The sequence below is a fragment of the Dryobates pubescens genome (assembly GCF_014839835.1).
Source record: "Dryobates pubescens isolate bDryPub1 chromosome 41 unlocalized genomic scaffold, bDryPub1.pri SUPER_41_unloc_2, whole genome shotgun sequence".
Classification (NCBI taxonomy): Eukaryota; Metazoa; Chordata; class Aves; order Piciformes; family Picidae; genus Dryobates; species Dryobates pubescens.
This window is the reverse complement of record NW_026530686.1, coordinates 396994-409851: the sequence shown is the minus strand read 5'-3', so window position 1 is coordinate 409851 and position 12858 is coordinate 396994. Positions and strand designations below refer to the sequence as shown.

The following is a 12858-nucleotide window of genomic DNA, read 5'->3' as shown; positions in this document are numbered from 1 at the left end:
TCCCAGTGCCAGAGTATCCCATGCCAGAGTATCCCAATGCCAAAGCATTCTGTAGCCAGAAAATTCCAGTGCCGGAGCATCCCGGTGCCAGGGCATCCCGGTGCCAGGGCATCCCGGTGCCAGGGCATCCCACTGTTGGAGCAGTCCCGGAGCATCCCAGTTCCAGCTCATCCCAGTGCTGGAGCATCCCCGCGTGGGAGCCTCCCAGGGTTGGATCATCGCAGTCCCGGAGCACCCCGGTGCTGGAGCATCCCAGTTCCAGCCGCTCCTCTGCTGGGGGAGGGGTCTCGGTGCCGGTGCCAGTACCGGTGGGTGAGGGTGGAGGGACACTGGGCAGGGCGGGGGGGGCGAAGCGGGGTGGCAGTGTGAGTGTGGGAGGGGTCCCGCTGCGCCCTGGTGCGGCCACCCGGGGGGGATTGGGGGCGGGGGGAGGGGAGGGGGCGGGGATGGGGACCGCCCCAAACCACAGGTGTGGCCTCCCCCCCCACCCCCCCAGGGTGTCCTGCCCCGGCGTGTCCGTCCCTCCCCCCCCTCCCCCGCTTGGAGCTGGTTTTGGTCCTGTTTGGTGAGAAAAAAGCTCCGGGGGGGGGGGGGGGGGGGAGGGGGAGGGGCGGGGTCCAGGTCCTGTGGGGAGTTTTGGGGGGTTGGAGAGGGAGGGTAATTGTGCCACCCCCCCACCCCCCCAGGGCAGATTGGACCCGCATGCTGGGGGGGTGGGGGTGTTGCTGGCACCCAGTGCCCACCCAGCCCTGTGTGGACTGGGATGGACTGGGATGGACTGGGAGGGGTCCAGGTCAGTCCTGGGGGTGGGGGGGTGTCCATCCTTCCTGAGCATGTGGGGGGCTGTGTCCCCCATCCCCAGCAAGAGCAAGCCCCCTTCTGTGGGCAGTGCTGGGGGGGGGATTGCTCTTCAGGGTGAGGGGCACCCATGGGTGCTGCTCCAGAGCCTCTGGACCTGGGCATGAAGAGAGAAATGAGGATAAGTTGGGGGAAAAAGAGGGAGAGAAATGGGGAAAAATGGGAGGAAAGTGGAGAAACACTTGGGGGGAAACAGGGGGGCAGAAATGGGGGGAGCTGGGGTGAACTGGGGGTCCGTGGGGGTCTCACCAGGCTCAGTAGGGCCGGTTGGCATCTTTGGGCCTCTTGAGCTGCACCTTGAGCCGCTTCATCCCGATCTGGAAGCCGTTCATGGCCTGGATGGCAGCCTGGGCGCTGGCCGGGTTGTCAAAGCTCACGAAGCCTGGAGGGACACCAGGGGACATCAGGGCCATGGGGACAGCAGTGGGACAGGAATGGCCTCAACCCCAGGAGAGCTGCCGTGGAGCAAGGTGGCCAGCAGCACTTGGCTTAGGTGGCTTCTTGCCCTGGTTGTGGTGCTCCTGCATCTGATGTTCCTGCTCCTGATGTCCCCATCCCCTGACCGTCGGCTCTTTGTGCCCTGACTATGGTGACCCTGTCTGTGGTGTCCCCATCTCCTGACCACTGTGTCCCTGTTTGAGGTGACCTGTCCATGATGTCTTCTTTTGGAAGGTCTCTGGCCATGGTATCCTTGGTCACAGAGTCCCTGGCCATGACATCCCTATGCCTTAACTGTGGTGTCCCTGGCCAGGATGGCCCCATGACTTGGCCAGTGTCCCCATGCCCTGCCCATGCTGTCCCTAATCAGGGTGTCCCCAGCTGTGCTGTTGCTGTCCACGATGTCCTCATGCCCTGGCCACAGTGGTCTTGACCATGGTGTACTCTTTCTCTGGCCATGCTGTCCCCAGCCACGGTGTCACTGGCCAGGATGTCCCCATGGTCATGATGGCCTTGACTACTACCTCTTGACCATGAGGTGTCCTCTCCTTCTAACTAACAGTTTCCCTGGCCAAGATCTTTCTGGTCAAGATCTCCTGGCCATGATGATGTTGACCTCAACTTCTACCCATGGTGTCCTCAACCTTTACCCATAGGGTCTCCAACCTCTGACCATGGTGCCCTCAGCCTTTACTGTTAAGGCTTGAGGCTGGATGCCTTTAAGAACCACAGAGTTGAGGAGGACCAGGAAGGTCCAGGGATGGACTGGGAAGCATTCTTCCCTCCCATAATTCTGCTCTCTCTTTACGAGCAGGCTGCAGGCCCAGCTCTTGCTCTCCTCTCTCTTCCCTCTCCTCCTGGGAGCTCTGAGCTCTGAGCTGCTAGGGGGGAGGGCTGTAGGTGAAGGGAAGCCAAGAGTTAATTGGTGCAGCCACACTGAAAAGCCCTTCAGAGGCTCAGGAGCCCCAGGGGGGTGAGCAGCTTGTCCCAGGATGTTGTCAGCTCTTCTCCTGTTCCATTTCCCTCTCTCTCTATTTAAGAAGGCCACAGCCAAAGCTCTCTGCTCCATCTGGGACCTGCAGGTTGGTGTCTGCCCTGCGGTGCAGGGCAGGGGCTTCCCCCAGCCTGGGCTGGCAGCCAGTTCCCAGCTGCCCCACAGGGCTGGGCTCGGGGGGGAGCAGTGTGGCTGCCCTTGGACCTGCTGAGGCTGGGGGGCAGGGGAAGGTTTCTGGAAGGCTCTGGGAGGTTTGGGCACAGCAGGCCCAGGTGGATTCCTCTCACCTGAAGACCTTCTGTGTCTAGTTGTAAACAGAATTCAAACTTCCAACCCAGGGTGCAGCATTTTGCATTTCCCTCCCCGGAAGGGTACAACTTTTCTGTCCTTCTGCCCTGGCAGCTCCTGGCTCAGGGCCCCAGGGAGGGGCTGGGGCTGGGGCCCTGAGCAGGCCCTGGGTGGTTTTGCCTGGACAGCTTTGGCCTCATGCAGAGGGCCTGGGGGGCAGAGAGGAGCTCTGAGCCCAAGGGGCTGGGGAGGAGGTTCCTCTAGGGCTACAGGAGGAGTTCTGCACTGCTGCCTTCTGTCCTCTGTGGCCATTGCTGACCCCTTCGGTGCTCCTCTCTGACCCTTTGGGATTGCTTTGGCCTTTGACTTCTTTGGGGAGGTCAAAGAGCATCTCCTGAAGCCACCGACCTGAGCTGTCCCCTTGCCCTGCCCTTGGTGTCCCCAGCCAGGATGCCCCCAGGCTTTGGCCACATTCCTCACCCCCTGCCCACAGCATGGCCGCTGCCCGAGGCGTGCCCAGGTGTGCCCGAGGCGTGCCCAGGTGTGCCTGAGGTGTGCCCAGGTGTGCCCAGGCGTGCCCAGGTGTGCCCAGGTGTGCCCAGGTGTGCCTGAGGTGTGCCCAGGTGTGCCCAGGCATGCCCAGGTGTGCCCGAGGCGTGCCCAGGTGTGCCTGAGGTGTGCCCAGGCATGCCCAGGTGTGCCCAGGTGTGCCTGAGGTGTGCCCAGGTGTGCCCAGGCATGCCCAGGTGTGCCCAGGTGTGCCCAGGTGTGCCTGAGGTGTGCCCAGGTGTGCCCAGGCATGCCCAGGTGTGCCCAGGTGTGCCTGAGGTGTGCCCAGGTGTGCCCAGGCATGCCCAGGTGTGCCTGAGGCGTGTCTGAGGTGTGCCTGAGGTGTGCCCAGGCATGCCCAGGTGTGCCCAGCTGTGCCTGAGGTGTGTCTGAGGTGTGCCTGAGGTGTGCCCAGGTGTGCCCAGGCATGCCCAGGTGTGCCCAGCTGTGCCTGAGGTGTGTCTGAGGTGTGCCTGAGGTGTGCCCAGGTGTGCCCAGGCATGCCCAGGTGTGCCCAGCTGTGCCTGAGGTGTGCCCAGGTGTGCCCAGGCATGCCCAGGTGTGCCTGAGGCATGTCTGAGGTGTGCCTGAGGTGTGCCCAGGTGTGCCCAGGCATGCCCAGGTGTGCCCAGGTGTGCCTGAGGTGTGCCCAGGTGTGCCCAGGCATGCCCAGGTGTGCCCAGCTGTGCCTGAGGTGTGCCCAGGCGTGCCCGGGCTGCCCGAGCTGGCCCTACCGAAGCACTTGCTCTGGTTCGTGGCTCTGTCCACGAAGACCTTGGCGGAGATGACGTTGCCGAAGGGGAGGAACATCTGCAGGATCTCGGTGTCGGCGAACTCCTGGGGCAGGTGGTAGATGAAGATGTTACAGCCCTCGGGGCCTGCGGAGGGAGCGGCGTCAGCGCGGCCGGGGCGCAGCGGCACCTCGGCCCCGGACCCCCACCCGCGGGGGAGTTCTTTTGGGGTGCGGGTTCCAGGGTCAGGGGGTTCTGTGGGCATGGAGGGGAGGGGGAGGATTCCCCTGGGTGGGGACATTTCAGGGGGGGGGGCGGGGGGGCGGGGGTGTCCTTGAGGTGGGAGGATGTCCCTGGGTGGGGGCACGTCCCAGGAGTGTCCCCAGGGTAGTGCGGGGGTGTCAGGGGCAGGGAGCAGTGGGTCCTGGGGAGGCGGGGGAGACAACTTGGTAGGGGGTGTCCCACGGGAGTGGGGGGGGTGTTGCAGGGTGGGGATTCCAGCGGTGGTGAAGGGGGAGTCCCCGGGGGGGGTGTCTCACCTTCACGCTGCTGCTGCTGCGGAGGGGGCGGGGGGGCAAGCAGAGGCCCCGGGGGGGCGAAGGCTGGGCTCACCAGCCCATAGGCTGCCGGGTAGGCGGCTGGGGAGGAGGCCATGGGGTCAGCCTGGCACCAGGGTGGGCACAGGTACCCCCCGACACCCCAGCCAGTGCCCGGCCAGTACCCACCAGTGCCTCCCCATACCCACATGCAGTGCCCATTGGTTGCCCTCCCAGCACCCAGTACTGCTCAACCAGTATGCACCAGCACCCTTCAGAGCCAATCCAGCGCCCTCCCAGCACCCACCAGTGTCATGCAATGCCGACCGGCTGCCCTCCCAGTGTCACACAATTCCCCCAGCTTCTCCTTAGTGACTCCCAGTGCCCACCAGTGCCCTCCTAGTACCCACAAGTACCAAGCAATGTTCCCCCAGTGCCTCCCCCCAGTGCCCACCTGTGTAGTGCTGCATGCCGGCGTAGGCTTGCTGCAGGGGGTCCGCAGGGGCAGCAGGGCTCTGGGCTGGGGGCAGAGGTGAGGTTAAGGGGTGCCAGGGGCATCAAGGGGGACACAAGGTGAGGAGGTGGCATTCTGGGGGGGCACCTGGGAAGGGGGGCACTGGCGGGACTCCCCCGGCATAGACGGTGTCGGGGGCGGGGGGGCCCGCGGCCTGCGCTGGCACCGGGCTGTAGCCGTTGACGCTCAGTGGGGCAGCCATGGTGGGCACAGGGGTGGCAGCCATGGCCGGCGGTGTGCTGGTTCCTGAGGAGGACAACCCGAGGTGGTAGCACCTCCTCAGCAGATGGCACCAGCCCTGGGTGTGCCCTCCAGACCTGTTACCACCCAGCAGCGTCACAGCCCCCACCCGAGGTGGTGCCACCCTGCCCTAGCACCAGCTGCAGGGGTTTGAAATGGTGGTGCCAGCTCTGTGGCTTCAGCCACCATCACCCCATGGCACTGTCCCAGCTGTGATGCCACCATTCCTGCATGCTTGATGCCACCACCCCTTGGACCACCACATCCCCATCCCTGGGACCAGCATATTCCTATCCCTGGTGCCACCATCTGTGGTGCCACCATATCCCCATCCAGGATGTCACCCCATCCCTGGGTGTCCCCATCCATGATGCCACTATCCCTGGTGCCAGCAGATTCCCCATCCCTGGGTGACCCTGTCTCTGGTGCCACCATCCCAAGTGCCACCATCCCTGGTGCCACCACATCTCTATCCCTGGTGTCCACCCATCCCTGCTGTCCTCCATTCCCAGGTAGCCTCACGTGCCCATCCTCATTGTCCCCATGCCAGGTGCCACCTACCTGAGGAGGGGGGCAGGGGGGTGGCAATGAGGCCGTTGGGGTTGACGGTGCCCATGTGCTGCATCTGGACGGCCATGGTGGCCATGGGGCTGAGGTAGGCCGAGTGGGCAGCCACCAGGGCCGCCTGCTGCTGCATCAGCTGTGGGGACAGCACCTGGCACCGGGCACCGGGCACCAGCATCCCCTCCCAGGGCAGCTCCCACCCCACTGCATGGTTCCCCAGTGCCACCGCATGGGACACAGAGAGCCACCATCGACCCAGGACTGGCAGCCCAGTGCCCATCACCTACCAGTGCCACCCCCAGCGCCACCCCCAGCATCCCACCCTGCACCCACTGCCCCTGTGCTGCGCCAGGGGTGCTCCATCCTCTCCCTTTGCCCAGCACCAAGTGGGACTCTGGGGGTCCAGCACCCTCCCACCACCTGGCACCCCAAGATCCCCATCCTGGACCACATCTCCTAGGGTCCATCATCTCCCAGTGCCCACCATCCACCATCCACACCCAAGCTGGTGCCCACCCCCCTGTCATCTAAACCAGGCTGGCTCCCAACCTCCTGCTGCCCCAGGTGAGGTCCACCCCTCCCTGCCAGGCCCCTGCTGGTGCCCCCAGTGCCCCCCGTACCGCCTGGGTGTAGGCGCTGTAGGCCCCGAACTGCAGGATGGGGCTGAACATGCCCAGCTGGCTGGCGACCTGCTGCATGCGGCGCAGCCCTCGCTCCTTCTCCGTGTCGGCAAACTTCACCACCAGGCTGGAGGAGGCTCCCTGCAGGGCAGCGGCACAGCCCTCACCCGCGGGCGCCAGGCAGGCGCCCAGGGAGATGGACCAGGAGCAAGGGGTGGGGGAGAGGGGGAGATGATGGGGATGGGGATGGGGATGATGGTTGGGGCTGTGGGGTGGTAATGAGGAGGATGATGGAGGGGGTGCTCATGGGGGTGGTGGGAGGGTGTGGGGTAGATGCTGGTGGTAGTGAGGATGGGAGGAGATGGTGGTGAGGATGGTGAGGAGGAAGATGGGGCTGGTGGTGAGGAGGATGCCGGTGCCCGCTGGTGCCCGGGGGCTCACCGGCAGCGTGCGGCTCCCGTGCAGGGCGGCGATGGCAGCCTGGGCCTCGGCATGGCTCTGGAACTTGACGAAGGCACAGCCTGGGGACAGCAGGGTCAGGGTGGGGATGGGAGGGGACCCTCCCATGGCGATCTCGACCCCAAACTTCCCCATCCACAACATCCTGACCCCCTCCTTGACCCCTGCACCACCTCCCCAGCCCATGGTGGTCCTTCTCGAACCTTCTCCAGCCCCACCACAGCCTCTCTTGGCACCACCCCTGGCCCTCAGTTCCATCCCTGCCCCACAGAACCCTGCCCTGAGACCCTCAGGGACCCTTCTGGGCCACCCCTTGGTGTCCCCCCAACCTTTGCTGGTGCCATCAGGCCCCCTCAGCACGGTGCACTCATCGATGGTCCCGAAGGGCTCAAACATCTTGCGCACGTCCTCGTCCGCCTGCTGCTTGCTCAGCATCCCCACAAAGAGCTTGCGGTCCTCTGGGGGACACAGAGAGGGACACTGCGCTGGGGACACCCCCACACACCTCAGCTGGGGGCCAACCCCCCACCCAGGGGCACCATCGTGGGGTGGGAACTGGGGTGGGGACACCGTGACAGGCTGGAAGCCACCAGGATGGGGACGTGGGGACACTGTGATGGGTTGGGACCTCCTGACATGGGGATCCTGATGGGATGGGACCCAGGGATGGGGACCACATGGTGTCCAGGCCACCAGGATGGGGACATGGGGACACTGATGGGTTGAGGTCACCCAGAGTGGGACATGGGGACACCAGGGTGATTGGGAACCCGGGGGGGGGGGGGGGAGAGGGAGGGAGGGGGGAAGATGGGGACACTGTGATGGGCTGGGAACCCCCAGAGTGGGATATGGAGATCATGATGGGCTGGGACCCCTGAAGAGGGGGATGATGCTGGGACACCCCCTGCCCCCTGTAATGTAGGGCCAAGGGGAGGGGACATGGAGACAGACTTGGGGACACCCTACACTTGGGGGGGCGAGGGGGAGGGTGGGGACAGCCATGGGGTGGCCCTGGGGGACAGGTTGGGGACAGTTTTGGGTGCTGCTACCTCCTCGGCTCTCACTGTCCGCTGGCTTCACCTGGATGGGTCGGTTCATCTGGGGGGGAGGTGACAAAAAGGAGGGAGGGAGGGAGGGGGTCATGGGGACACAGCCCCTGCCCTCCCAACCTTCCCCCCCGCGCCAAAGATGCTCTCAGTCCCCATGGCAACCGCAGCGCCGCAGCCCGGAGGGGACCCCCGAGGATGCTCTTAATGAACCCTGCACCACCCCCAACAGCATTAATTAAGATGGGGGGGGGGGGGGGGGGGGGGGGGGGGGCGGTGAACCCAGCCCTGCCTCCGCCCCCCCCATCCCAGGAACCCCCAGAGAGCACTGGGGGGGGCTGGGAAGGGCGCAGATGCCCCCCGTAACCATGGCAACGGCAGAGGATGCTCCATGGCAACGCCTCCTCAGCCCCAATTTACCGGCCCCGTTGCTAGGCAACGCTGCTGACGTCACCAGCGATCGCGATAAACAATGACGGGGATTGGGGGGGGGGGCTCAAAGGGGTGGATGGAAAGGGGGGGGGGGCGGCGATGATTTGGAGAGGGGCAGAAAAAAAAGAGGGACCCCCACACCCCCTCCCCCCCTCCTACCCCTGCGAGGTCTGATCCACCCCTCCCCCCCCCCGTGATCCCCCCTCCCCGTTCGTTCCAAGGGGGGGAGGGGGCAATGGGGGGGGTTGTGAAGGAGGGGAGGGGTGAAAATCGGGGGGGGGGGGGGGGGGGGGGCGGTGTTGTGATTTGGAAAGCGGAAAGAGAAAAGGGAGGACACCTCCCCCCCTCCCCCCCCCCCCCCGAGTGCTTCCCCTTGGGGTGAGGCTGGGCCAAGGCTGGGGGTGGGGGTCAGAGAGGCATGGGGGAGGGGGAGAAAAGAAGGTGTGTCCCCCCCCTCGGTCTGCCATGGTCCAGCCCTTCCCCCACCTCGCCGGGACGGGGAGGGGGCGTCAGAATGGGATGGGGGGGGGGTGTAATTTTAATGGGGGAGGTGGTTCAGCCCCAGGTGACCTCAGGCCCTTCCTTTCCCCCGGTGAAAGCGAAGGTGTGTCCCCCCCCCCCGTGCCCCCCCCCCGCTCCCCAGCCATCAGCCCCAGATGGTGCTGCAAATGCCCCCCCCGGGGGTCACTAATCCCCCCCTAATCCCCCCCCGGGCCTGGGATCAGCCCCAGCCGCCGCTTGGCGGGGGGGAGTGGCACAAGGGGGGGGTTGGGTTGTCACACAAAACACCCAAGCCCACCCCCCCCCCCCATATTACCCCTGGACCCCCCCTGCATCACCCCCATTCCCTAGACTGTTCTCCCCCCCCCGCTTTTCCCCATCCCTATCCCAGGGGATGCCTCGGGAGGGACGGGGGGGGGGGAGAGGGGGGGCAGATGTGGGGGTGGTGCGGCCCGTAATCCCCCCCCCGCCTCCCGTGTTTGCCCCCCCCAGCAAATCCCCCCCCGGGATTTACGGTCCCCAAATCCCAGGATTATCCTGGCGAAGCCAAATCCCCCCCCCCCGGGGCGGGGCGGGACACGCTCATCCCCTGGGGGGGGGGGCGCAGCAACACTCCCCACCCCCAAACTACCCCCCCAACCTTTCGACCCCCCCCAAATCAAACCCACGAGGCTTCACCACCCCACCCACCCCCAATCCCACAAAACCCAAGGGTGGGGGGGCGGAAATTTGGCTTCTGGGACCCCCCTGAGCACGCCAGTTGGGGGGGGGACTCAGACTCCGCCCCCCCTTATTTCCTATTCCCCCCCCCCAGCCTGGGCTTTGGTTGCTGCCTGATGCTGGCAACGCTTCCTTAGTGCCCCCCCTCCGCCCCCCCAGTTAGTGCCCATGGTGATGCCTCCCCCGGGCAGATATTAACGGGGTGCCCCCCCCGATGAAACCCAGCCCCCCAAAATGTGGCGCCCTGGATCCAGCCAAGCCTTGGGGACACCCTGGGGGCAGGGGGGGGAATCCCAGCCTGGGGGATTCTGGTGGGGTGGGGAGGGGGAAATCTCAGTCTGGGGGGGTCGGGGTGGGTCCTAAATGGGGAGGTGTCCTTGGGGGATGGTCCCTGTGCCCCCCACTCACCCCCGGGAGGGTTTTCTGCTCGTGCAGGGCACTCTGAGCCTTCAGGGCCGACTCCCGGGCACAGTAGGTCAGGAAAGCACATCCTGGGGGGGGGCAAAATGGCATTTGGAGGGGGGGTGGGTAGGATGTGGGGACACCCCCCCCATAACCCCACACCCCCAGACCACCACCCCCACTACCCCTCCCCCACAGGCTGTGGCCCCCAACCTGCCAGATCCAGGCACTGAGGGATGGAGGGGATGGGGGGAGTGTGAAGGGGGGTCGGTGCCCCCCACCTCGTGTCCCCCTCTCTTCACCCCGGGGGGTTCTACGCACCCAGTAAACCCCAGGACCCCCCCAGTTTGACTGTGCTGGTGCCCAGCACCCCAGCCTCGGGCCTGGCCCAGGGCACAGCTGATGCTGGGAGGGGCTATAAGGGTCAGGTAATTGGGGGGGGGGGCGGGTGTCAAGCATTTTGGGGTCCCACACCATCACAACCCCCCCAGGGCGTCACAGCCCCAGCTCCCACCCAGTGCTGCAAATACCTCCCCCACACACAGCCCCCTGCATGGGCACAGCCGCTGAGGACCCCCCCCCCCACCGCTGGGCATCACCCCCAAATCAACCCACGGTACCCCCAAATCAACCCACGGCACCCCCAAATCAACCCACGGCACCCCCCCGGCACCCCCAAATCAACCCACGGCACCCCCCAGCATCCACACAACGCCCCCCAGCCTTCACAAGCCCCCCCCCCCCGCACCCCTGGCCGCACAACTCCTGCAGTGGGGCTGCGATGCAGGGGGTACGGGGGGGGGGCACATGGAGCTCTCGGGGGGGTGTCTCGGGGGGGTGTCTGGGGGGCTTTGTACGGGGCTGTTCCCGGTGCCCTTCCCGGGGCCATTCCCATTCTCGGTGCATTCTCTCCCCCGGGAGCTGTTCCCGGTACCGGGGAGCCATTCCCAGCGCCATTCCCGGTGTCATTCCCGGTGCCATTCCCGGCGCCATTCTTTCTCCCGGGAGCTGTTCTCACTACCCGGGGCCATTCCCGTTACGGCGGGGTGGGGGGGAGCACTCCAGTGCTATTCCCGGTACCGTTCTCGGTGCCATTCCCGCTACCGCTATTCCTGGTCCCGGGGGCTGTTGCCAGAGCCGTTCCCGTTCCCGGGGGCTATTCCAGCGCCTTTCCCACTACTCAGCCCGGTGCCATTCCCATTGCGAGGCACCATTCCCGTGGCCATTCCCGGTACTGGGGGGGGGGGGGGGGGGGGAGCATTCCGGTGCCATTCCCGGTACCAGGGAGCCATTTCTGTTGCCATTCCCGGGGCCATTCCAGCCACCAGGTGTCATTCCCGCTGCCGTTCCTGGCCGCGGGGGCTGTCGGCAGTGCCATTCCCGTTACCGGGGGGGACCATTCCAGTGCCATTCCTATTCCCAGGGGGCTATTCCCAGCCCCGGGGGCTACCCCTGGTGCCACTCCTGGTGCCACTCCTGGTGCCACTCCTGGTGCCGCTGGGGTTATCCCAGTGCCATTCCCGGTCCCGGGGCAGCCATTCCGGCAGCATCCCCGGCAGCGGGATGCTGTTGGGGGGGGTCTATTCCCCGGCCCACCGCTGAGCCCCGGGGCTGTCGTTTCTCCCGTTGCCCACTCCCAGTTGCCGTTGCCGGTTCCCGGTGCCTGTGCTATTCCCGGTGCCGGAGGAGGGGGTTGGGATCATTCCCTGTACCATTCCCGGCAGCAAGGTGTGTTTGAGGGACAGTCGCTCCTCTTATTTCTCCAATTGTCCATTCCCAATTCCCGGTGCCGGTTCCCGGTGTCATTCCCGGTACCGAGGGAATGCAAACCGTTCCCGGTACCGGGGTTTGGGGGTGGGAAGGATGCCCTGTACCGTTCCCAGTAGCGGGGGCTGCCTATTCCCTGCCTCATCGCTGAGTCCCGGGGCTGTGATTTCTCTCACTGCCCATTGCCCATAAGCGGCGCCGGTACCGGGGGAATGGGAACAGCTCCCGGTAACGGGGTTGGGGAGGGGAATGGGAACCATTCCCTGTACCATTCCCAACGGAATTCCCCGGACCATGGCTGAGCCCCGGGGTTGTTATTTTCCCCATTGCCAACCACCCACTCCCGATTCCGGTTCCCGGTGCCGGTACCGGGGGGGGAGGGGTATGGGAACCGTTCCCTGTGCCATTCCCAACACGGGGGTGGGTCTGTGCCTGTCCCTCGGCCCACGGCTGAGCCCCGGGGCTGTCGCTTCTCCCATCGGCCCTTGCCGGTCGGCGGTACCGGTCGGCGGTCGGCGGCCCGGTACCTTTGTGCATGCCGGTGTACTTGTCCTTGATGACGGTGAGCTCGTAGATCTTCCCGAACTGCTCGAAGATTGGCTTCAGGTCCTTCTCCTCCAGGTGCCGCGGGATCTGCCCCACGAAGAGTTTGATGGCGTCGGGCTCCTTCATGGGGCCGCCGGGGATGGGGTTGGGGAAGAACCGGGGCCCCGGGGCCGCTCCCGCCGCCCGTGATCACCGGGCTCGGAAAGTGGCCTCAGATCCGTAATCCCCCCCCGAAAAATGAATAAAAGGATTTGAAAGCCCCAACCGCTGCTGCCCGGTGCCCCCCCCCGGTAGCGGCCCCGGCCGCGGTGCGCACACAAAGGGGACGAGGCGGCCCCGGGGCTCGGCTCCGGCTCCGGGGACGGGGCGCGGTGGGGCGGGGGCAGCTCTGCCCGAGGGGGCGGCGCTCCCGGTACGTCCCCGCCGGTTTTGCGATCCGCTCCCCGCCTCAAATCCCGGTTGTCGCCGTCAATGGCCGACCCCGCCGGTACCGCCCGATCACCGCCCCGCTGGAGCCCGGGGAGGGACGGGAGCCCCGGTACCAGCGGGAGAGTTCAGTGTCCGGCTCGGCCCATGGCCGCCGCGCTCCCCCGAGCCCCGCGCCCGCCGTGCCCCGGCCCCGGCTCCGGCTGGGCCCGGCACCGTTCGCCGCT

General features: G+C 66.1%; 1 protein-coding gene across 2 annotated transcripts; it reads right to left on the bottom strand.

Annotated features, from left to right (window-relative positions):
• Positions 1–808: 808 nt before the first annotated feature.
• On the bottom strand, positions 809–12763 carry CELF3 (CUGBP Elav-like family member 3). Of its 2 annotated transcripts, XM_054179177.1 has the most exons (13): positions 12187–12763; positions 9899–9981; positions 7841–7889; positions 7121–7249; positions 6774–6853; positions 6333–6473; positions 5710–5848; positions 4996–5154; positions 4849–4914; positions 4398–4496; positions 3862–4005; positions 1108–1240; positions 809–955 (listed from the first exon to the last, which is right to left on the bottom strand). In XM_054179177.1, the coding sequence occupies exons 1-12, from the start codon at positions 12329–12331 to the stop codon at positions 1113–1115; spliced, it is 1362 nt and encodes a 453-aa protein (XP_054035152.1). In that variant the 5' UTR covers positions 12332–12763; the 3' UTR covers positions 809–955; positions 1108–1112. The 2 variants fall into 2 exon arrangements, with proteins under 2 accessions (XP_054035152.1, XP_054035154.1); XM_054179179.1 differs by lacking the exon at positions 9899–9981 and having other exon boundaries at positions 12187–12304.
• Positions 12764–12858: the final 95 nt, after the last annotated feature.